The following is a 24,203-nucleotide window of genomic DNA, read 5'->3' as shown; positions in this document are numbered from 1 at the left end:
GTTTATCATTGGCCAAAACCATACGCCCGAGCCCCCTGCTGTTATGCTGGCTGCTTACATACTTTCAAGAAATACAAAAGTCAATGGTGTAAAATATGACTTTTTTTTTTTGGTTGCAAACAATGAGACCACTATATCTAATGTGTCCCGACCTCCTTTATTGCTCATTGTTGACTGAATGAGATCAAACCCAACTCCACAACAAGTCCACAAATCCAAGTGGAGGAAGGTCCTGTTTTAATGGCTCTCAAAACTTCAATGCTAACAAGAACGGTAGATCCAAGCTGCTGAAATATGCGTGTGTTTTCAGCGGAACCCCCTCGACGCCAACTTCCTTCAGACCTCCTCCTTCGTCCGCCGCGATTCATTCATTCCACTTCTGAAGCGGACTGAAGAGGCTTGTGGTCTCCAACTTTTAATAGCCTTCCTGATAAGAGCAATGATGTCGTGGGAGCTTCATTAAAGTGAAATTATGGCTGGCGCTCTGGCGGGGACAGTTCAGACACCGGGGAGCTGATAAACTGGGTGCTCTGCTCTCATTTCATTAACCAGTCAAGTCCGCCCTCCGCCCCCTCGCTCCTCAAGAGTCCAACCGTGACAACAGGAGACCCACTCGCATGGACGGCAAGTAACAGGAGGCTCAGTGCTGTTGTGGGCACTCAGCACACACACAGGTAACTAAAGGAACACTGAGGCCCTTTACAAAAAAAGGACAGTCGTCTCTACTTCTCGCGGAGGCTCTGGTCCTTCAGCGTCTGCAGGACGATGCTGAGGATGTTTTATGACTACGAGGTGTCCAGTGCAATTCTGATCAAATTAATGGTGGCGGACACTAACAGACTCATGGTGATGTGGTGGGGGTGAAACTGGAGGCGGTTATGGAGAGAAGGATGCTCCTGAAACTAAGGAGCATCCTGAACATCACCCACCCCCTCCATCCGCTCCTGGTCCAATACAGAAGCACATGGAGCAACAGACTGATCTCGAAGACTGAGGGCCACAGAGGTCCTTTCTTCCTGTGGCAATAAAAACGTACATTTCATCCCTGAAAAAGTGACAATGAAGGATTCTATGACATGTTTTTCTGTTCACTCTGTCCTTGAATCTGCATTGTATTGCACATCGTTTTTAAGCTCTTTTGTATTGCTTTTTGCACTTCATTATATTATTTCTTTTTACTGAGCATGTTACGAACACAATTACCCTTGGGATTAATAAAGTTTTCTGATTCTGAAAGCTCATCACCACCACCATCTTCTTCTCCATTCACTTCCCAGCAAATTTACAGACTTCAGCTCATCTCCTTCAGTTCCTCAACAATTCCCCGCCTCCACGGAGAGGCCCTCTTGACACCCCAACCTTAATAAATAGGTTGAGTTTCCACACTGATCAAAAACCCAGCTGAGATGCTCTCCCGGACGAACTCGAAGGTGACGATGGAGCACACCTTTCATGACAGGAACAGTATCATTCCTACATCACCAGGGGGACTTGAGGTGGAGAACACACCTGAGGAGTCCTTGAGGTTGAAACTCCGGAGGGATCAGTTACCCGGCAACAGATAAGTGAGCAAACGTAGACACCTCAGACTTTCTGGATGAGACAGTGGTGTTGGTGATGGGGGTGGGGGAGAAGGGTTCAGGGGAGGGGCGGTGCTCGCCAACCCTCATCTGAAGTGCGCATCTGTCATGATAAAGTTCTAAGCAAATAAGAAATTGGAGAGCAGCATAGAATCAATATGTTGAGTTAATCTCAGGTTCCGCTGCAGCAGCTTCAGGGAACATGAAAAGTGTAAATAGACACAGGTGAAGTGTGTGTTGATGCCAGTGGCAGACTTTAATTAATTTCTGAAGTGAGCATGTTTGAGTGTGAGTGAGAAAGAGAGAGAGAGAGGGAGAGAGTTTCTCCTCCCTGGGTTCAACAGGTTAAAGAGAAATTCCAGCAGAGTGAAACCATGAAGGAGACTGAACGTTCAAGTCTTTGCTTTTATTCAGGGTAGCAGCATCAATCAGCACTGTCCTACTTACACACTCTTCCACAGCAGACACACGTATCCACACACACACACACACACACACACACACACACGAACATAGAAGTACAATCTGTCACTGGGCCGAGTCGTTTTGCAGGAACAAAGAGATGGACAGACCAAGATAAAGACGGAGGGATGGAGAGCGGCCTCTAGTTTCACACTTAATCCACACCTGCGGTCTTGAAAGCAGCTTTTCTCTCAAAAATAATGATCGTTTTGATTTCTTATTTTATGATTTTGATTGTTACAATCATCAATGAGCCACGGTTTAAACTCGGTAAATAAGCTATTTCAACAGCAAACACAGGATAAATATGAAAACATGTCCATTGAATCTTTTCTGAACCCGCAAAACATCCTGTAATTATGAAGAAATTTTTTATTAAGGTTGGCTGCTATTGGACATAGAGAGGTCTTTTCTTCTACTACTAATGATCAGTTTCATGAATGGATTTTGACATGTTATATTGCTAAAACTGAACAGGAGGTGGGCAAGCCAGCAGTCATAAGAGTGTAGCTATGGTGGGAGAAAAGACGATAGACTTTGATGCTAAAAAATACTTGACGTTGTAAGATTCATAGCGCCACAGCACAGAAGAGACGATGAAAAACGCAAAAAAATCTTTCCACCTCTTTATGATGTGTTAACACATGACAACTTAAAAAAAAACTGGCAGCACAACAGCAAACTTTTTCTTTTGTCTAAAACAATCTTTCAACAATTTGTTACTGTGTTTAAAAATAGAATAAAAATACGACTAAACATAAAACAAGTCGGGTAAAAACGAGAGTGAGTTGAAAAGGTGTTTGATTGACTGAACCAGGGCTGGTGTGAAAGCTGCCTCAAGACCTGCACCGTCATCAACCTGCTGTGAAGCCAGAGACCACATAGGGAAGAGATCTTGTGGTCCGCATTTGCAGACGCTGATAAATAATAAAACTGATAGCTGCATTGAAAACTGAAGTCAGTTGTGTCTCTTCAAACAACCTGCCTGTCAAGCTGCGGTCTGAACCAAACAAAACAAAGCCTCTGTGGTCGTCCCGATGAGAAGAAACCCTGAATATCACGACTGGACGACCGAGCGCTCCCTTCTGCTGTCGCACTACCGTGACTCGGCAGATCTGAGAGCTGTCGCTTCTCCAGAAGAGACTTTTGAAAACTCTGTGGATGTGTTCACCATGGCGTCCTGACTGGCCGACTCTTCATGATTTGATTTTGGGGTCCTCAGCGGGGCTGTCAAGTGAGCCTCTTGGTTTGTCTGGCCATGGCACTTAATCCCCACCAAGCTTCACTCTCCTCAGGTACATTCACTCAGACACACAAAGACATACGCCTCCGCTGCTTCTGAACAATATGGCGAGGTGCTCGAGTTCGGAGAACCAAGAATGACCTTGAGTGAGTCCAGGGTTCTCAGAAGTCTTTCAGTGTTCCTCATGGCGCCCCCGCAGCGGGTCTGTGCAAGCGTCCGAGCAAAAATCGCTGGTTAGCTGTTGTTCTCAGCCGTCATGTATTTGAGCGCCGCAAAGCCGTAGCGCCGTGACATGTTCTGCTGGAACTCCTCCTTCAGGGTCTTCAGGCAGACGCGGTACTGCTTGTTGGAGCGGAACTTTGTGATGTCAAAGCTCGGCGCGTGAGGCATGTGGATCATGTATGCGTTGGGAAGAACCACAAACTCGTACTCCTGCAGAGGGACAAGTACAACAGGTGTCAGCTGAAAACTGCTGTTACCAGGACCCACCGGATTTCTGCCTCGGGGTTTCTCTTACCTGCGCGTCCAGCTCCATGATGTGGGCCACCTTGTTCCAGCCAAAGCCCACGAAGCGCCGGTCGTACTCGGGACAGTCTCTCCTCACCATCACATACGGCTCAAAGTCGGCCTCCCACTGCACCCTGTACGGCGTGGTGGCCGTCCGCCATTTGGCAAAGTTAGTGGGCGCGTGACCTTTGGTCCACACGTGGTACCTGATGGCGAGAGGCACCATTAAAAACGGGCAGAAGAAAATGTGCATTTGGTAAACAGTCAGTGACGATGAGTCTGCTGCACAGCAAATTCCTATTGAGTTCAGTTTTTAGCGAGACCTATTTCAAGTGTGTGTGGTCCACATAAAGTGACTGAGAGGACCAGATTTGGTTGACGGGCCTTGAGCCTGACCGTGATGAACACAGTGTTAACTTTCCCATAACAAGTCCAAGATCATGCGACACATTTCTATCATCATTTTGGTGGTATCTTTGAGTCCGTTTTCCACAGAAACTATTTATAACTGATAGAGTTATTTACATCGTTCTTTAATTGGATTGTTTGCGTTTCTATTGCCAACTCAGCAGAAGCGTAAATGAGCTACAACAAGGCGTTTGTGTGTCCTCGGGGATTCAACAAAGATGCGGGGCAATGAATGAAACAATTGCTGACTCGATAGTATTGATCTTCACAACTTCAACCATGGAAGGATCGATGGCACGTGCTAATGTGGCGGCCGCTGGCATCCTTGCATCGTTCAGGAGTCATGAGCGCCTCACCTGAAGGTGAAGAGCGTCCCCATGTCCAGCTGGGACAGCAGCTCTGCTTTAGATTTGGGGTAGGACAGACGGTAACGCAGAGTCTCAAATGCCGGGACCACCAGAGCCTTTTTAGTGTTGGCCATGTCCAGCTGCACCACCGACTTCCTGTATGCCAAATGGTGGAGGTGTTGAATAAACAACCCCCCCCTCAGTGGTGGATCCAAGACATGCTCGTGCTACAGGGGGACTCACCTGAGGTACTCATAGAGGCCGTACATTGGCAGAAAGTCGATGTCGGACAGGAACATGTACGGGGTGTTGACCTGCCGCATGGCCACGTTCCTCAGCAGGTTCACCGGGTAGAACTGTCCCTCCTTGTACACGATGTGGTAGCCCACGTTCCCGCGGCTCATGAGCACTTCGGAGCCCTGAGCATAGCGCAGGAACTGCTGGGCCTCTGCGTCCGACAAGTAGAGGGCCAAGCTGATGGGACCTTCCCAGTGTTTGCAGATGGCCTCCAGCATCTGGAGCCTGTGGAGGGAAGGTGGACAGAGACAACAAAATGGAAACCAGACTCTGGAGGAGAGACAAGCAGGGGATGCTTTTCACACACTGTAGAAGAACTTTTGCGCTGAAATCTGTGTTCTACTTTCAAAACACGTTCACCAGTCGAAGACCTCTTATTTCAGAGCAACCTGACAAGGAGCCAAGCGGGCAGATGCTCAGCTTGAAGTCAAGGACAGAGTAAGGTTCCAGTCTGTGCTCTGGATCGGTTTAAAAAAAATGAAAAATAAATAAAACATGTTGTTTTTCAGACTACGTGATGCTACGGAAAAGAAGATGAGCAGTCTGATCCAGATCCAGTTTAAGTGGCACAACATTTTAAAAATTGAGAGTTCAGCCGCAGCAGCGAGGCGAGAATGTTTCAGTCTGTCACATGTGCTCACGCTGTCAATCACGTCTGTGTCCAATTACGCCGGACGCTTCCTCCTTCAGCGACTGTGCAGTTCATTTGTATTCCAGAGGTTTTCCTGAGTTATTTTCTCCGCTTCTGACAAGGTTTGGGATCGGAAATGCCAACGCTTTTATCCATAATGCCACAATGGGCCTCATTAGTGGCAGAAGTTGTAAGAGGCAGCCCAAAAGTTCCCTGAGCGCACCTGTTTAAATATTTACCCAAAGATGCTTCCACATTCACTCTCATTGTATCGCGAGCCGATGCAGAGTAAATCGAAAAAGCCAATGAAATAAGTACAGAAACAACAACAAAACAATGTATATCAATGAGAATGAACTCAATTTTAATATAGGAAAACTAAACAACCTAAAAAGACAACAAGAAACTTGGATGGAATGGATTTACAGAATGTGTAGCTCAGAAACCCGCGGCTCTGTCCCCAGTTTCATGCAGCTCTTCACCAAATGAGCTGACGAACTGGCTGCCATTTTGGTCAAGTTGCTGTTGAGATGATCATTTGTACAGGAAATAAGACGAAAAAGTAACAGCTCGTCCGGCAAAATGTTAAAATATGATTCAAAGACTTGCGTGAAACATAAACAATACGTTTTCAACGGACGTTCAATGCTGATGTGAGTCACAGTCCTAAGATTTGGACCATCATCAGATCCACGAACAAGAGACCAGACGCGAACCAGCAACTCTGGGATGTGCTTTAACCGCTATAATGCCGCTAAGTCACGTGACCAGCTGTTCAGGTGAGCCTTACATATTTGTAGGATGTGGCTCTTTTCAGCAACACATCAAAACAATGTGACTCTTAGCATCTGACTGGTTGGTCACCCCTGGATTAGAACACAACTCTAAGCGGCTGTTACCAAGCTTCCACAATGCTAGTACTAAATACATGTAGAATACTACGTCGAGGGCTGATGCGTAAATTTCAGGTGAGACTTTCTGAGATCAAGTGTACACCCTGAAAGTGGTACAAAGCCCTGAAAATATGGTTGTTTATATGGAGCGTGCCTCATGGTCAGCAAAGTAAATATATCAAATATGAATCAACATAATTCACAATTAAATGAATAATAAACTGAATATAAATAAAAATATTTGTAGTTCCTTTAATTCGTGGGAAATCCCACTAATGTTAAATAATCACAGGGTATATATAAAATCTTTTTTTTTTTTTTTTTAAATGACTGAGAAGGGAACATATGACACCATTGATAACTTATTAGGGTTGTAGATTTCTAGTCACCCAGGAACACATGCATCACGAGCATACACCATGTGTGCTGTGTGAGATGAGCTACAAACGGCACAACCGCTGAGGCAGGTCTGATCTCTGGACAGCTAAGAGAAGCTGGTGTCCAGTCTGATGAAAGAGTTCCGTTATATCCTCATCGATGTCAGACAGCAACTCTAACACGCCCAAATTCAATCTGGGCCGCAGCAAGCGGAGCTGGGGAGTCAGTAATCATATTTGGGGCTCGCTGTTGATTCCAAACGGTGACTACATGATGAAGATTTAATGGACGAGCTTCCCTGCATTCACCAGGAGCCTTGAGTGAAATGACGACGGCGGCGGCCCACAAATGTGTTTATTCATTCCACTGCGGTGGAGGCGCAGCCAGTGTGTAAACAGCATCAAATGAAGCTGTCAGAGTGATTTTACGCGACGCTATTCCCAGCGGAGTAAATCTGCACCCAGCCAACGCTGAAGCTATGGACATTGACATCACATGTCGATGCTAGCACACTAGCAGTACAGGCTAGGGGTCAATAAACCCACGCTATTCTACAAGCGTCCTGGTGTGTAGTACTTCTACTTGTTGTGTGGGCTGTTATTATGCACCTCGCTCTGCTCTCTGTCCTTGTTTTTTCCATTTAGAACTTTTTTTATAGAACAACATTTTGTTATCGTATAGACATAGACACGATAACAATATATTGTTCACTCATAGTGTCAGCTTCAGCGATAATCGCTGCATTAGTAGCAGCTATACTGTAATAGTTGTGTTCTGTACTATTATGTAGTTACTACAGTATACCTGGGGTTATGGTCATTCCAGTTGTGTTGTGTTTTTGTGGTGTTTTTTGTGTTGTTGAAGTCATTGTTGTAGGATCTTGGCTGTGGTGTTCTCTGTGCGAGGTGTGTGTCTGTTGGGTTTGTTAGTCGTGTGGTGACTGAATGGTCCGAGAGTGTTGTAAATCAAAAACAATGGTAGTCGCACATATGTACGCTATGACTATCCATGACGGGCTCAACAAACCCTCGAGAGAAAGACAGGATGACCACAGTGGAGGAAACTATGGAGGAAAGTAAATTGGCTCGAATTCAGCTCTGCTTCCTCTCAGCTGATAGTGGAAAGACGAGGAGAAAATAGGGTAATAAAAGAATTCCTTCTCTCTTTCCACTCAGTGGCTGCATTGCCATGTACGACGACAATGGAGGGAGGAATAAAGGATTTAAGAAGAGTGATATAATACTTCTTCACATCAGCTTTCAGAGCAAATCAATATAGACATTGCTGAGGGGAGAATAAAATGATGATGTTTCAAATAATTCATACTTCAAGTTTCAATGAACACAAACTACATCTTCCTCCCAGTTAATACCTTCAGATGTCTTTTTATTAAACACTGACTTCTCTTGTTCTGCCTTTAAATGTCACTTAGTAGCTTTATGCTTTTCAATCTTTAAACCAACTCATTCAGTCATAACCCATTCATGCTTTCATACGTATTGAATAAATCCATCCATCCATCTGCCGGTGCACCCGTTCATTCGCAATTATTCCATACATACCCCCACAGTATTTTTATCCCTCCTTTAAACTATGATCTCAGTACTTACATTCGTGCATTGTTCATTAATAACCCATTCCAAAACCAAATCCATTAGTCCATGTACAGCAACCAATCCACCCAGTCATCCACCAGCCTTAAAGTTCAACCATCAGAGTGTGCAACCATCCATCAACCCATCATTTGTCCATCCGTCCACCTTCTAACTTGTAACCCATCCACCCAAATAATCCATCCATCCTTTCACAACTCTTGAATGAACCTTCACCAAAAACAAGAGACACTGAAGTTACTGTCTTAATTCTTGCCAGCCGTCTGTGTTTGTGTGTCTCTGAACGTTGCTCGGAAAAATCCTTGCTCGACCTTCATTAGTAAAAATCCATCTTTTGACCGCTCAAGCTTTTCGAGTTCTCTAATTACCCTCATTATGACGCCGTCGCTGGAGAATCTAACACACTCCACTTGACCGAGCCCCAAATACAACATTATTATTGTTGTTTACCAGAGCTCCCACAACGAGGACTGCGCGGTACCTGTCCATGGAGAGCTGGGCCACCAGGGTGACGTCGCTGTTGTCGGAACTGGGCTGGTACTCGTAGTGGAGGAAGTACAGGTGCGTTCTGTGGACGGTGAAGCGCTCACGGCGGAACTCGTAGCAAGGATCGTCTTCGTCCAGCTCCGAGAGAGTCTTTTGGAGCTGAGGAGGCAGAAGAGACCAGAAAGCTGGATGAAAACCCTACATTTATTTAAAGCATGTCCGTGCCAACGCAGTAAATTGATGTTGTCATTAATATTGTATTTAGCCAAGGCGATGACTGCATTTATGAGCGTTCTAAAGCAGTGATTCTGAACCATGGAGCCGCCTATAGAGGGGGTGGGGGGCAAATAAAAGATGTCTAACGCCTGTGGGCTGCAAAACACACAGTACTAATATTAATACTTAATGCCTGTTATTTAGTTGTTAGTTGTTCAATATTTATGTCCATAAATCTTTGTGTGCTCCACTGCTCCAGACTGAAGTGTGAGCGAATCAAAACATTGGGCTGCCAGAGAAACAAGGAAGCAAAGGGGGCTGTTTTGCCAGCCACTGAACTGGTGACAATAAGAAATGCTAGTTTTCAGTTCTGAGGACTAAATCTCAGCCTCATCTAGAGCCGTCCTCGGCGAACTGATAATCCTGCAGCACTCACCTTATTACAATGATGTTTCTTTGGGGATTTTTTCATTAAAAACACCGTGTTTGTCAAGTATGAAATACACAACTATGTCTATTGTCTTTGACAGAGTTAAAAAAAATCTCAACACAACTTGAGTCTTGTTCTTGTGCTGGTTTTGAGGATGGACAAAAGAAAATCTGAGTGATAAGCACATAGTTTCATGCTAGATATGTCAGATTATCTATTTATTTTTTATTTATTTCATTTTACTTAGTTATTTAATAGATCAAGACTGACACTACCAATTCAATCCTAATATTCAAATGGGCCCCAAGATCAAAAAGGTTAAGAAGCAAACGCAAGTGAGGCCTAGAAAACAGAAATCACATGGTAATCTAGCTGAACTATTTGTTTATTCAGCCACTTAGATAGCCTGCTAATTTAAATGATGCGCCCACATGACTGATGTTCCAACAGCTTTGGTGTTTAATAAGTAAGATGATGTTGATGACTTGATATAGCTGAACAGCTAACCATAATTGGCTAATGTAGGTGATGGAACAACCGACCTCTTGTCTTACTGCTGCAGATGTAGCGGATGGGAAAGTAATGCCATAATGTGGTGACGATTTAGGAGTGTAGCACATGACTGAATAAAAGATGTCTGCCCATAATGCACCAGGCTCAACCGCAAATTGAACATAATTTGATAAATTAGCAGTGCGATTTCAGGACATATAGCTGATACCTGAAAGAAAAAAACCCTCATAAAATGGTGCAGCTATTGGGAAAAAAATACTGTGTATATGCTACATCTGGGAACGTATAAAGGTATATAACCAAACCTTTCACTTGGACAGGAACAATCCATAGTATTTTAGCTTAACCCAACCCAAGGACAAGTGTGCATTTATCAAACTGTTTCAAGAGCACAGGGTATTTATCAGTGCTCATGTGTACCGCTGTTCTTCAGTCGAGAAAATGCTGGGCTTATTAGTGGTAGCTGATGTGTTAACAAACCTGCACAACAATGATAGAGACACAGCCCTATGTTGCTTGTACTACGTAACATACATAATAAACAGATGAAGAAGTAGAAAGTTTAAGAAACCTCAGGTTATGACAGAACATCTAAAACTTGACCGCCGTGTAAATCGAGAACAAAGCAGATCGAACTTCTGTGTGTGTGATTCCACCCACAACTTTGTGTTGTTTCCTCGTCTGCCAAAAATCACCTGACACAAATATTTATCAAGGACGAACGCCTGCCATCTGTGAGCCGCCCAAAATCTCCCGCAAGGCCCGAAGCCAAGTATTGTTTCAGTCTAATATTAGTTCTGTTGTTTCTGGGATGTAACAACATTTCCCTTTGTAGTCACATGACACAGATCTGATGGTCACTTCTGACTGGGCTGCTTCTGAGACTGTTGCTACGGTGACAAGACTCAACTTTTGATTCTGGTTATTTTGGGCCAGGTTTTGTTTGCTTGTGATAAGGCTGTTAAGATCTCAGCATTGCATTTTCCGCTTGTCATTTTCATGGTCGCTGTACGGTGTTATATATTTCTGTCCATGAATTTGGAGGTGCTGATCCTCATTTTACAGGCACATTGAGGATCAGTGAAATGCAGCTCCCACTCCTTATTAAGAACTGGTTTGCCTTAAGAACCTAAGCTCCCATTGTGGGTATGTAGAGATTTGAGTCTTATTAAAGCAGACCCCCAGAGCACTAGTTACCTTCTGAACTTTTCACCAGCTAATATGACAACAAAATTAAATATTCACTCCATGAGGAAAATAGTGAGATATTCAGCACTCAATGCGTAAATTTACAGCAGCATCTCTTGAATGATAATTGACAGAAAACAGCCAAATGGGTCTGGCTAAAGCGACTGCTCCTTTGAAGAGCATGAGGGGTTGGACTTCAGTGACCCTGGACAACCCAGTTTGCAGATCTCCTTAGTGGCCAAACCCGCAGTCACTTCATTAGTCTAATCACTGTCCCTCTGTGGTTTGGATCTCTTTTAAACTCAGACAAGTTCAGCAAAAAAATTGGGTAGAGCGTCTAAATCCTACACTGGGGTGCCAAAGTATGAATTAAAATTCTCGAACCGCACAACTAACGCCAAAACTTCAGTTTCCTTTGGACCAAGAGAGAGACTGTGAAGCCAGTTTCCCGCTGGTTATTGGTTTGCAGCTCACCACAGGAAGTTCACCACACCTGCTGCTGCAGCCACACATCCGACGCTGTCAGTATTTCTTAGTTTAACCTGCTTTGAAAGCCTCAAAGCAGGTTCATGCTTAGTGAAGTCACTGTGCGGCTTCTGCAGCAAGTCTCAGGGGCCACTCAGATCTGCAGAAGCCTGCTGGGATGCTTCACCCTTCAACATGAGGGAAATACAACTGCAAAGGTCAGAGCATGCCATTCCACCGCTCAAAAGAGTCTTTTTGTCATCCAACCTAGTGTGAGTAAACATGACTTCCAAGATTATTAAACTGGCGCTAACTTTTATCGGGTCTTCCTCAAGTTTCTTCCTCCAACAGGACAGACGACAACTACCGGAAAGGCACTAAGACAGCTCATCCAGTGGCCATTAAAAGTAAATAAATGAAATGAATCTACTTCTGTGAGTAAACAATTGTGATGGCTTTGGGGAAAATGAATAGTTTTCTGGTGGTAAGGAACCAGCTACTTCAGAATGCATTCATCCATTGTCAGTTAACCAGAGCATAGTCCTGGCCTGGACAGGTCGCCAGTCCATCGCGGGGCACACACACACCATTCACACACGAGAAACAAAATGACTGCGGCGATTGTCGGTTTGTTTTCTTGCCGTGGACAACACTATTTTTTCCATGAGGCATATCAGAAGAGAGAAGCATTTATCTAATTAAATTTGCTATACATAATTGATTTACTTTTATTTTGAAAGTGTGATGCAGGGTGCAAGAGAAAGAATTCCTATTTTTGAATTGTCTGGCCTAAAAAGATCAATACTTCTGTACTCATCCAAGGGGTAAGTTATGTAAAAATCTTGACATGATGGGAAAACTAAATAAATAATAAATAAAATAAATCTAGTGCAACATAGATGCACAACATGAGCTCCTTCCCTCCTCTTTCTCTGGCTCTTTTTCTACCAGACATTAAAACAATAGGTAGATTTGTCATTTTCACGTCAAATAATGGACAATTCCGTCTTTGAAAAGGTGGAGTGTCCCTGGGTATGAAGGTTATTTGGACAGATGGAAACCCTCGTGAGGTTGCCTTTCATAGTTCCTATTTCAAACCCAACTGTTTCAAAGGGGGAAAAAAGATTCAGCAGTTTAGTTGAATATACATTTTTGTCCCCAGAGTTTGACTTAGATTTACTCTTGAAACTCCTACATAAGTTTTAAGTAATAAATAGGTATTAAGGCTCTGGATCTCAAAGGCAATAAAACATGCTAATTTAGGCGTACCTTCACAAGGAAGGTGCATTTTATCAGATCTGCCATAGGTAGCAAAAAGCAGGGGTTTCAGAATGTGGTGAATTACATGTTAATGTCTGTCTCTTACCGTCATAAAGAGGGGGGTATTACCATACATATTGGAGGGAACATCAGCAAATAGGATCAGATGTGCTCCACTCTCAGGACATTTTCAAACATTAACAAAAATGCATCACATTTTCCCAAAGTAGTTCATGTTGTTTACCATCTGAGAACTTTTGGCTTCAGGAAAAAGCGAATATGCAGCCAAGCAACTCCAGCATGCTCATTTTCGCTTCAAGGAGCAATTTGTTTGAATCTAAACAAGCTAGCAGCGGTCCGACCAAACTGCTTCCAACCAGGCTCCACTTGCAGTCCTGATCAGCTCCATTCCAGCAGCTGTGGCATTTTCGTCGAAGACCTCTTCAGAATGATGGGTCTCATTCTCAGCAGCCAAGAAGCCAATCTGCATTCTTGTCTTGACAGAAAATGACAGTTTTTTTATGGAACTGTTTGTCTTATGTAAATGACAGACGCTGTAGGAAGCAGCCAGTTGGAGCTCCTGAGAAGCCTGTTAAGATGTTGGAGGGTTTTCGTCCAAAACTGAAATGCTGTTCAGTGATTCTATTCTGTGTCCTGCCTTTTTTCTGAATGTTCAGCTGATGATCAAATGAACTCAACATGTAGACATATGAAAACACACACACACCAGGCTGATGTTTTGTAACAATAGTGCAATACCACTAGTACTGCTAGAATAACAGGCATGGAGGTACAGTGATGTGGCATCACTGCAGAAGCTTCACTCTAGAAAGAATCGTGTGTGGGTTTCCTCTTGCACCCTGGTTTCCTCTCACAGTCCACAAACATGGAGGCCAATAATTCTAATTTGTCCAGTGGTGCATGTAGATTGTTTAGGTTCTAACAGTACTCAAGGTGACTTTGCATGAGGGTCTGTCCAGAAAGGTCACGTAGTCATTCTGGTTTCCGACTTCCAGATTTGGGTGGTGACTCCTCTCCCTCCACAGCAGCGAGAGAGAACATTCATCACTGTAAACACACTTTTGACTGTGGATGGGTTCATTTAGAACATTTTAAAGGTCAAATCTCCTGTCGGCCAGGAAGGAGCACGGGCGTATCGGAGTGGAAAACAATGTAATTTATGGGAGTACAGAGGGCTGCGCTCTTTCCTCTCTGCTGGTTGTGTCAGCGCTGGTGTTTAATGGGGGCACAGCAGAGCTCCGGCAGAGTCCAAAACTCTGGACCTGCTCTCTGTGACTCAACGTGATGCGTATGTGGTGTCTCTTTTCGCTTTAAGTGATCATCAGGACGAAATAAGAGCTTAAGACATCTACCTGTACATCACAGACACAAGACATTTTTGTTTCCAGACTGGTTGCTGAGAAGACATCACACGGGGGCGCTGCTGGCGTAAGATGAAATACCCTCACTAGTAACAGCAATCTAGGGCAACAAATCCACAAGCACAGACGGCCACCATTAAGTGCAACAACAGTCAAGAAGAATCACCCGTAACACGTTTATCATCTCTCGCCTAAATGTTGAAACTGCTGAACTACTTCAGACCCCCATTCCTACCAACCCAAGCCTGACGGATCACCCCCACCATGGAAAATAAAACTCAGCTACCATGCCGCTTTTAAATGGAATGAGGTACAAACACACTTCAAGCTGGACAGTTTGTTGATTTGCTTGAAAACCATCACCCAACAAATTCCTCAAATGCCCACTGACCCCATTATTACAGACTCTGATACTGTATGTGGACCCTTATATTCATTGTACATCAGCGGTCACTTTTGCGAAGAAGACTTTTGAAGATGCCCTGAAAATTTAAGTAAATGTGCCAACCAATAATTCAATGGCCGCCACAGTTTAGACATGGATGTTGTAGGCAGTGGGGAGTGATGACACCACTTCTTAGTTCATTGTTTTGTCCTGATAAAGTTGCTTGCTTTGTTTAAGAGAAAAAAATGCAGAAAGCTAAACCATTGGTGAAGCTGTAAAATTGTGTTTTGTGTTTTTTCACACATGAGGACCAATAGTTCCCAAATTCAGAAAGCTACTGAAAAAGGACGAATAATAACTGGTAAGTTGAGGACACATTTAATAGACAACCAAAGACTGTAAGAAGATGAGACTTGTTTATTTTTAAGTATTTACACTTATTATCAGAAGATCAACCCAATTACTGAAAACCATTTTGAGCAAAATGTTAAAATAAATATAAATAAATCAAGGATTTCCTAAGGATTTGTGGTCTTTAAGGATGGTATTTTTTTTTGATAGGCTGTACATGAAGCACTGAAGCAGGTAGTTATTTAATAACACATTTCTTATTGACTAATCACATGAAACTTGCTTCTGTGCAAATTCTGAAGAGTGATGCTATTGGTTTTACACGACCACCATGAGTGACACGAAGGAAAATCTATAAGGACAGACAACCAGCTTATTTCTCTCGATATATATATATATATATATATACACACACATCCCACCATGAAGACTCGGGAGTATTCATTGACTGACTGAGGTCACAATATTGTAGCTGCCATAACTTGTCAAATAAGGAACACCTACATTCTCGCTGTTGTGGTCGGCCTCGCTGGGGCATCCAAACAGCTCTCGTCGTAGCAAGTTGCCGTCGTACTCCAGGAAGGTCAGGTAGAGGTTTCTGAAAAACTCCACATGCTTGTTCTTCACCCGAAGTTTTTTCGGAGAGTTCCAGTGGATGACCTGGAACAACAGACACAATGGTTATTCAGGAGTACATCACCGAGACAAAAGTTAAACTGGTGCCACTTTGTTCAAGTGTCTTCAGGAAGCAGTCGAGCGTTAAATGAGTTCAGCCGACTTTGACCCAGTTAATTTCAATTGAACTTATTCATTCCAACTCAAAAAACTCAAATAGTCCTTGGTAAGTATTCTCATATGCAGACTACAGTGAACAATGGTGAGTTAGTGGGGTCATCCTGAGATAGCGATTTGAACTAACTACAGCATAAATAGAATGACATTTACCAAATTAATACTGAGCTGATCAGTGGTTTAAAAATGTAAACTACAGTGGTGTACTTCTAGATACGCTAGGAATTCATCTACAGTTTAGTCTTTTTTCCCCTAATTTCCCAACCTAACAGAAAAGCTCAATAAACACAGCACTTAAAGGAGCCAAATGAAAAGCAAGTCTGTGAAAAGAGATAAGAAATCTGAAAACAATTACCAAATTGGGTAGAAAATGAAGTGAAAGCTACCTGGTGATAATGAAAATAGCTCTCGAAGTGAGTCATCCTTCTCACTTTACTTCTAAGAAGTGCAGCAGGTGAAGTCAAAGTTTATGAGCTGTAGCCTGAAGAGAGCGTTTCAATAACCCTATAGAGTTTAGATTGTGGTGTCAGAGGATGCGGAGGATCGAGTTAGGGCCATTGACAAAAGTAAGAAAAAGGATCAAGCGCAGGAGCTCCGCTATCGCTCACTTTTAAGGTACATTATTTTAAGGTGCCAGGAAAGAATTGAACTGAAACTAGAGGGTAAAAGGGGGAAACAATTTAGTGTTTTTAACACTTTATCTGAGAAGAGGCAGTCAAGACGACCTAGGTGCTTCCAGCAAAACAATTTCATTTCCAATGTCATCCACCGGGTGTCATTCTAAAGTCACCCTCAAGTTGCAATGAATTTTGTTTGTATAGTACATTCACACCGTTTTTAAAGCCAATTCTAACAGGCACTTTGGGAGATTCATTGTGACACAAGTGTACTTATTACTTCTATATCGACTTTTGTCATGTTTGAAATAAGGGTAAATGTGGGGTTGATCATCTGGAGTAATGGACAGAGATCTAGGGAGGCAACGAAGAGATGGAAGGTGGAGTGTGGAAGTGTGGAACACATAGAGGCAACTGATAGGGGTGATCGGTAACAGAAGAGTATTAGCAAGAGTGAAAATGAAAATAACAGGAAGCAGAGTAAAAACTCACAGTCAGGGTAGGTTCAGGTGGAGGAGGATGACATACTGTTGCATGTCGTTCTGCCTATTTACTGTTGACAACCTTGCACTACAGTAAACACAAATGTCTTGTTCCATGGGTACTTTCATTAAGGGTAAGTCTCACCAGGACTGTCAATATTAGATCCACAGCCTGCCTCATTCTGGATCCAAACATAAGCTTGACTCTGAGTGACATTAAAGACTATTAATGACAGTTTTCAACACAGATCCACAGAGGTTTGTTATGAGCTCGACTGTCTCTCATGTTGTCACCGGAGAGGCACTGTCATATGAAAGTCACAGGTATTATCCACAGCGAGTCTTAATGCAAGGTGCTTGGAAAGATACATTATGAGTCTAATAATTAGCTCTACAATGAGCATCTTCCTGAGAGTATCGTCAGTAGTTATACAGCCACAAGTACAAAAAGCAACTGACCTCAATTGAGGAATGAAGTCCCGACAACCCCCTAACAACACATATAAGAAGCAGACGGCTATTTTCATGGTTGGATAATAAAACACTACACGTTGATCAGTACTCTAATAAGAGCAAAGAGGTAACAAAATGCAAAAGTGGGCGGGTCCGAAGGTGTGTTCCAGGACATGTTGGGCTAAGCAGTGGATAGTGAGAGAAAATAACAACCTTGAGACCTATTTTAAGAGACATATTTATGGGCATGATGCTTGATGGTTAACAGTCATGTCTCCAAACCTGGATTCATTAACTGGTTTCTTTCACTCAATCCAAACAACACTTGAAACATTTGTATGAGGTTTTAGGTTGAGACCAGAGCATACAGAGAGGAGGACCAGGACTTCGAGGGCAGAAGCACAAGTCCATTAGCCATACAGACGCACATTTATTTCTGACTGCTAAAAAACACAATAGACATTTCTTTTCAAAATAAATTAACAAGTGAAATCCATTCATTGGGAAAAACAGTTAGTTTGATATGTGTTCAGTTTGTGCTTGGACTCTTTTGTGGTCTCAACTACAACACCCTATCATACACAATATTATGTATCTGTGACGTAAACATTGTTAAACAATATTGGATCGCTTGTCTTGCTATGCTGATTTATATAGCCTTTAATTTTCTAGACTTTTCAATGTATTTTCTCTCTGTAAAGCACCTATTGTGTTGTTCATCAGGACAGAGCCACAGCTCAGAAATCAATTTATCATAATGGACGGTTAGGGAGGCTGTTAAGGGATAGAAGTTTTTTTCAGCAACAATATTGCTGTTGTTGATCCTCCACTTTCGTAAATGAAGACACTTTAATTACAACAATCCAGATAGTTAACACAAGGTGAAAAAGAAAATGAGCTTGTGGCATGACAGAGGTTCTTCTGCCTGGTTCTTTTAGTTGATTTAATAAATTATTTTTCTTTGCTGTAACATTTGTTCGCAGTCTTCTCACGTGCTATCTGTCATCTGATAATAAAAGCATTTTTGAGGCAAGTTGGAGGCTGAAACAAAAAGTGGGGTTTTCAAGTTCATAAAAGAGAAACCTGAAATTCTGTCAGTTTGATTTCTCTGATCTGAGAAATGGTTTGTGTGTGTGTGTGTGTGAGTTTGTGTGTGTGTTCTGATTGAGTGGCGGCACAGCGGAGCAGACAGCAGGTCTCACCTTGAGGTCCGACACATCTTTGTAACACTTCTCAGATCGGGTGTGGTCAGACAGCTGGACGTTCCAGAAGCAGGGCAGCTGGTGAACCAAGAAGGGATTTTGTTTGATCACTGCATTGAAGATATCCTGTGGACACACACACAGAAACAGCAAACACACAATGAGACATATGCTCTGACGCTTGCTTTATTATCCGGCAGCCTGCAAAACGTCCACCCGTTTCACCTTCTCACTTTCATTGGTCAGAAAACACAAGAAGGACTCACGGATTGTCATGATTTTAGCACAAATATGAGATGGTTTGGTCATAAAAGAACCATTTGTACATCTGGACCAACAAAGTTTGGACAATTAGGTTTGGACAGAAGGTGTTTGTGATATTTGCCCAAAGAATTTAAACCGAAGACAAGAACAGAAATGAAACTATAAAAAAATATATGTTCATTCAGAACACAGAAAAACAAAACAAAAACACAACATTAAAATATTTTGCCATGTTTATACTTGTAATTATTATGTTGTTTCATTATTTACAGCTATCTCAAAGACTTTCTCTGTAATTACATAATCATAATAAAAAAAAACATTACAGTGAAGCATCCTTAATTATGAACTGTGAATGGCGAAACAGGTGAATAGCTCTGAAATATTTAGTGAGAAAGGAGGGGAGGAAATTGGAGCTGTCCGTGGTGCTGAAACCAGACTCCGGTTTCTTTTGTGCAATTTTCTTGGCATCAGTGATTCCGGACTTTGTGAAAATGAACCTCATCAGGCAGCCCCATAACTGCTGCACAAATAAAAACCAGAACTGTACTGAATGATAATGTAGAAACGGCATCACACAAAACAATATTGGCTATAATGTAACCGTCAGTTTTGGTCATGCATTGGTGGTTTGTAAAGATGAAGGGGGTGGAATTAATGCTAGCTACTTGGAATGTGAGGCAGGACACCAGTCCCGTATAGACAGACTCCCACTCTGAAATCAATCTCGAAGACTTAACCACACTTGTATTCATTTGATGTCCATCAATAAATGATCATATTTAATAAAGCCTCCATCTGGATGGATGACGGAATACTCAAAGATTTGCAGGTCTGAGAAATTAATCTCTATTTTGAAGAGAGTTATTTGAAGATAAGAGACATGCATGGCATGATGCTGCCCTGGAGAAACCTCTCTGAAGGGAGTTGAGACTCTGAGAACTTTAAAATTGTTGCTGCGCCTCATGAATATTGACTAAATGAGTCATTGGACGCCGTGTGGGGATTAAGATTTGAACGCAACTTTTGGCTGCATGAGTAATTACATCTCAACCTCAGAGAGAGGGAAGCAGGAGAGATGCCAGACAGCGACAACTACAAAAGTATTCAAGAACTTTGGAAACAATGTAATGATCCGGCTTGTTTTTGTTTGTCTCGAGGTGAGATGCTTCTTTAAATGAATGCAGAATCACACTCCGATCGGTGCAACCGTGCATCTGTTTTATCTGTGGGTTTAAAATCTTTGCAGAGGACCAATAATCCTGAAGACAGACACCGCCGTCCTAATGGGAGACATAAAGCCTCTACAGCCAGATAATGAATGGTGTGATAAAGACGGCAGACAATCCTTGGGAGGGTCCCGTGCAGCTGAAGCCAGATGGAACGCTGAAACAATTGCCAACGCTCTGTTCATTTTCCAAACTGCATACCTTGCGGGACTTTACATAATGAAGGTTTAATTAAAAGCTCATAAACGCACCTCGTCTGGATGAGCCCAAGATAATGGAGAGATCCTTCACCAAGGTCTCACCAAATAACCTCAATGTATTGAACAGAGCTCAGCGTGAGATAAGACGCCACATAACTCTGACCTTCAACATGTAGATCATGTGGGAGATTGAGGCGCTTGAAGCTTTATGTTCACACCTTTAATACATGGTCAATAATTAATGACTCTTCGGCAGCAACAGAATGCTTGAAAATGTTTAGCAGTCTTGAGGTGGAGTGAAAGTGCAAAACACAGTTGGAGTGCAGACCTCCACCCAGACACTCATCTCCAAACATAGTTTTGTTTAAACCAGATATTATGACATATATTTTATCTAGGTTTCCACACCTTTTTCAATGTTTGCTATGATATCATAAAATACCGCCCAATTTGTACTTTGGTCGTGTGTCATGAGAAACGTCCACAGAGAGTCTGGATCTTCCACCTTAACCCTCTCCTTGCCCAATATCCGCCAAATCCATCACTGGCTGTTTCCCCAATACTCCTTTTTTTTGCATCTTGATCAACATTCATTGTTCCACATGTCCACTGTCTCTCCTCTCTACGTGTCCAAACCATATAAATCTGGCCTCCTGAACTTTGTCTCCAGAATGTACCTCTCATAGACGCATTTCTGGCCTTTTTCTTTTTCGACACTCCCACAGAAAACCTCAGTATCTTCATCTCTGACACTTCTCATTCTGCTGCCTGTCTTTGTGTCAGAGTCTCTAAATAGATGATGTCAGCGCCCACTACAGACCTATAAGGCTGCCAGGTTGTAATGACTTAAGCAGACGTATAAGACTGTATGTCTTTAGTTTAGAAATTGCTCAGAAATTAGAAAATGCCTGGTTAATAGGATTATAATTCAGATTTGTGTGGCCATCAGTCACACCATTGCTTAAACAATAATCAGAATGATTCAGAAGAAGCTGAGGCTTATGACAAGCTCAACAATATTTCAGAACTCTCTCGTGCGCTGGACTTTAGGAAGAACATTTAGCCTCAGGGATATATGCTTTTATCTGAAACCATTCGAAACAAGGTTGAACTCCTAAAATGCTAGTTACATCTGAAATTCTTTTCCTATGGCTCATTCATTCATCTCTGAGCTTGAGATTCAAGTTTCACAAGGTTTCTCTCTGGTGTTCCTATGTCACAGATCTTTCAGCAAAATTCATAAATATGGAAGAAGACAACCCAATCGGATTCAAGAAACCATATTGCAAAGAAAATGAATCGTTAAATGAACAAATGAAAGTTCATTTAATGATTTGTGCGTATCTATGTAGTTTCCAGTTTCATAAAGTGTCCAGCTTTACATGTCTATCCCCAATAAACATCCCTAAAAGACCTATAGATTGTTCATCTGTAATGTGATCTGTCCAGCAAAAATAACAGAATATTCAGATGATGGTCAGCGAGAGTCACTTTTAAGTTTGGAAATGACTGCTTTGGTTTGTCAAACCAGTCTTGTAGTACATGCCCTTGTCAGTATGACCCAGTCTTCATCACTAAGCCAGCACAGAGTTTCTCTTCAACAATGTCAGCTGGTACCAGCACAGACATGATAAAAAGGAAACTAAAGAAAACAAAGCTTTCAAACGGTTTAAACACACATGACAACGTAAGAATTCTCTCAGATGTAATCACAACAAAAACCAGTTTTGGAGGCGTAACAATGTGTGTTTTCCTTTCACCTGGTCAGCCAGAGAGGTGGACAGCATGGCCATTAATTCTCTCTCAGCAGTCAGGCGCCACATCTGCTCCCATCTGAGTTTTCGCAGTCGGTCCAGGAGAAGCAGAATCACCCCTGGGAGTGGGAGAGAGAGGGAGAGACAGATATGGTAGCTTAAGAAACAGAGATTCGTATCATGGCGGCTGGTTAAGGTGATAAAGTTCCATCATGAGGATTTGAATTGCAGTCTTGTGTTTCGAGATAGAGCAGTAGACCTTAGGCTTTTGCACCGACTGGCATCGGAGGTGGAAAACGTGTTGAAAAATCCTCCAGGACCCATTCTTAGAAGCTTCACTCTGCTAAAACTTCTCAAACATAAGAAAACCACATTGGCTCCCTCGATATATCCTCGCTGCCACAAATAAAATTAGGCAGCCAATTTTCAGAGGCAAAGACACGGTGAATTATTTTGTATTTCAGGATCAGCGCAAACAAGCCATGACTGCCACCCCGCTGTGCTCCATCTGCCTCCACGGTCAGCGCCACAAAGCCGCCCAACCGCGGCCGAACCGAAAGGCTTTGTGTCAAATTGCTGTTTGTTGTCAATGCGTCGCCTTTGTGTTTGCGCTGCTCACTCACAGAGACGGGAAGTTTTGAAATGCACGACAGGACACCGTAAGTTTTGCAAGCCGAGGAATTTGTGCGGAAGTTCACAAAGCGGAGGTGTGCGCCTTGTTTACTGTACTAGTTATTAGCAATGGGAGAGTCGTTCTGTTTCCTGGAGGAACACACTTGCTGGGTTTCAGTGCGGAAATAACACTACAAACTGTAATAGAATCAAATCAATTTCACTTTCAGCACCGCTGTGTGAAACTGCAGTCAAAATGTTTCTCTCTGCACAGTGAAAAGCCCTGGCAGTGGCTGTAATACCTCAAAAAAATTTTTTTACAGTTCTTTATGATATGGACATCAAATTTAGAGGCCAGGTCAGCACTTCCAAATGATTTCCTCAGCAGGACCTACAGTTTCATTCAAGCTCTTCCTCAGGATGAGCTCACGTTCTCAGAAAAAGTTTAGTTAAGATATATTAAGTTTATATAGATATCATGTTCTCGGTAAGGTTTACAAATTAAAAGCTAGACATCAACTTAACACTCAATATGAGGAGGAAGCAGGTGGTTTTGCCAACACATATTGTGTGGCAAGAGATGCCAATGCTGTAGTTGGAAGGCACGATTGCGACAGTTTTTGGCCTGAAATGCAGCAGAAAGAAAGAATCTTGCAATATAGCAGAGAGATGAAGAAATTGGCAAATTTATCCCACAACGCATCTGCTGTTTCACATAATCAAATATCATCTTAACTGTGAGGCCAGATTCTAGTTTTGTCGCTGAAGAGTGAGTGACATCACATGGTGAGGAAAACACAGTACTGTCAGCCATAACCTGAGACCGAAAGCAGAGTAGAAATTTGTTCAATGATCTTGGCCAAGAGTGAGAAGACAAATCTTTGCCATTGCACAAGGATCATGAGTCGTGTACCTAACTCATTAATAAGAAGGCAAACCATATAAGGTCATTGACTAATGCTTGGGAGAGCTGTCACACAGGCAAGGCAGCAACTTGCACCATCTCAGAAAGGCTTATCTGAATCCAGAATCTGCAAGGTGGTTGTGGTGACTCGGTTTCCAAGCCTTATCATTTCTCAATAGATCCAAAAATGCTCGTAACCTAAAGCAACTTTTATCAAAAGTAATACTGGAAACTCAAATCATGTAGACCACAAAATATATAATGAATCTGTGCTTACTGTTTCTGAACCCCAATGTCGAGAGACCACCCCAGTACAGAGTAGAAGAGTGTCTCAGCGCAACTCTCACAACCGAGTGCAATCCAGATCAGGCAATAGAGAAAGTGAATGAGAATGGCCGGTGGAAGAGGCTTGGTGGCTGCAGAGGGGTGTGGCGGGAAGCCAATGGGAAGCAGCATGAAAAGGTGCCTGGAGGTCATGGTGGCTGACGCCACCACGGAACACCAGTCTGAACTGTTTCCAAGGTCAGCTTTGACGATTGAAGTGAGTAAATGAAGACACGGTTGTTACAGTTGCTGGGCCTCCCAGGCAGGGATCTCACCAGACTTGTCTTTTAATCAGAGCGCAAAAGTTTGCTCTTCATTGTATCACCCTCACTTCA

The 24,203-nt window shown here is 42.7% G+C and overlaps 1 protein-coding gene across 1 annotated transcript in view; it reads right to left on the bottom strand.

Annotated features, from left to right (window-relative positions):
- Positions 1–1,971: 1,971 nt before the first annotated feature.
- large1 (LARGE xylosyl- and glucuronyltransferase 1) overlaps positions 1,972–24,203 on the bottom strand; it is a 98,132-nt gene continuing 75,900 nt past the window's right edge. Inside the window, exons 8-15 of the mRNA XM_053862493.1 lie at positions 22,035–22,147; positions 18,582–18,707; positions 15,540–15,695; positions 8,841–9,004; positions 4,791–5,069; positions 4,557–4,703; positions 3,803–3,998; positions 1,972–3,717 (exon numbers count right to left, since the gene is read on the bottom strand). Coding sequence (XP_053718468.1) covers positions 3,520–3,717; positions 3,803–3,998; positions 4,557–4,703; positions 4,791–5,069; positions 8,841–9,004; positions 15,540–15,695; positions 18,582–18,707; positions 22,035–22,147 — 1,379 coding nt within the window. The 3' untranslated portion in view covers positions 1,972–3,519. The remainder of the gene's footprint in view (positions 3,718–3,802; positions 3,999–4,556; positions 4,704–4,790; positions 5,070–8,840; positions 9,005–15,539; positions 15,696–18,581; positions 18,708–22,034; positions 22,148–24,203) is intronic.

The sequence above is a fragment of the Synchiropus splendidus genome, chromosome 4 (assembly GCF_027744825.2).
Source record: "Synchiropus splendidus isolate RoL2022-P1 chromosome 4, RoL_Sspl_1.0, whole genome shotgun sequence".
Taxonomy (NCBI): Eukaryota; Metazoa; Chordata; class Actinopteri; order Syngnathiformes; family Callionymidae; genus Synchiropus; species Synchiropus splendidus.
The sequence above is the reverse complement of the archived record's forward strand: the minus strand, read 5'-3'. Positions and strand labels throughout refer to the sequence as shown.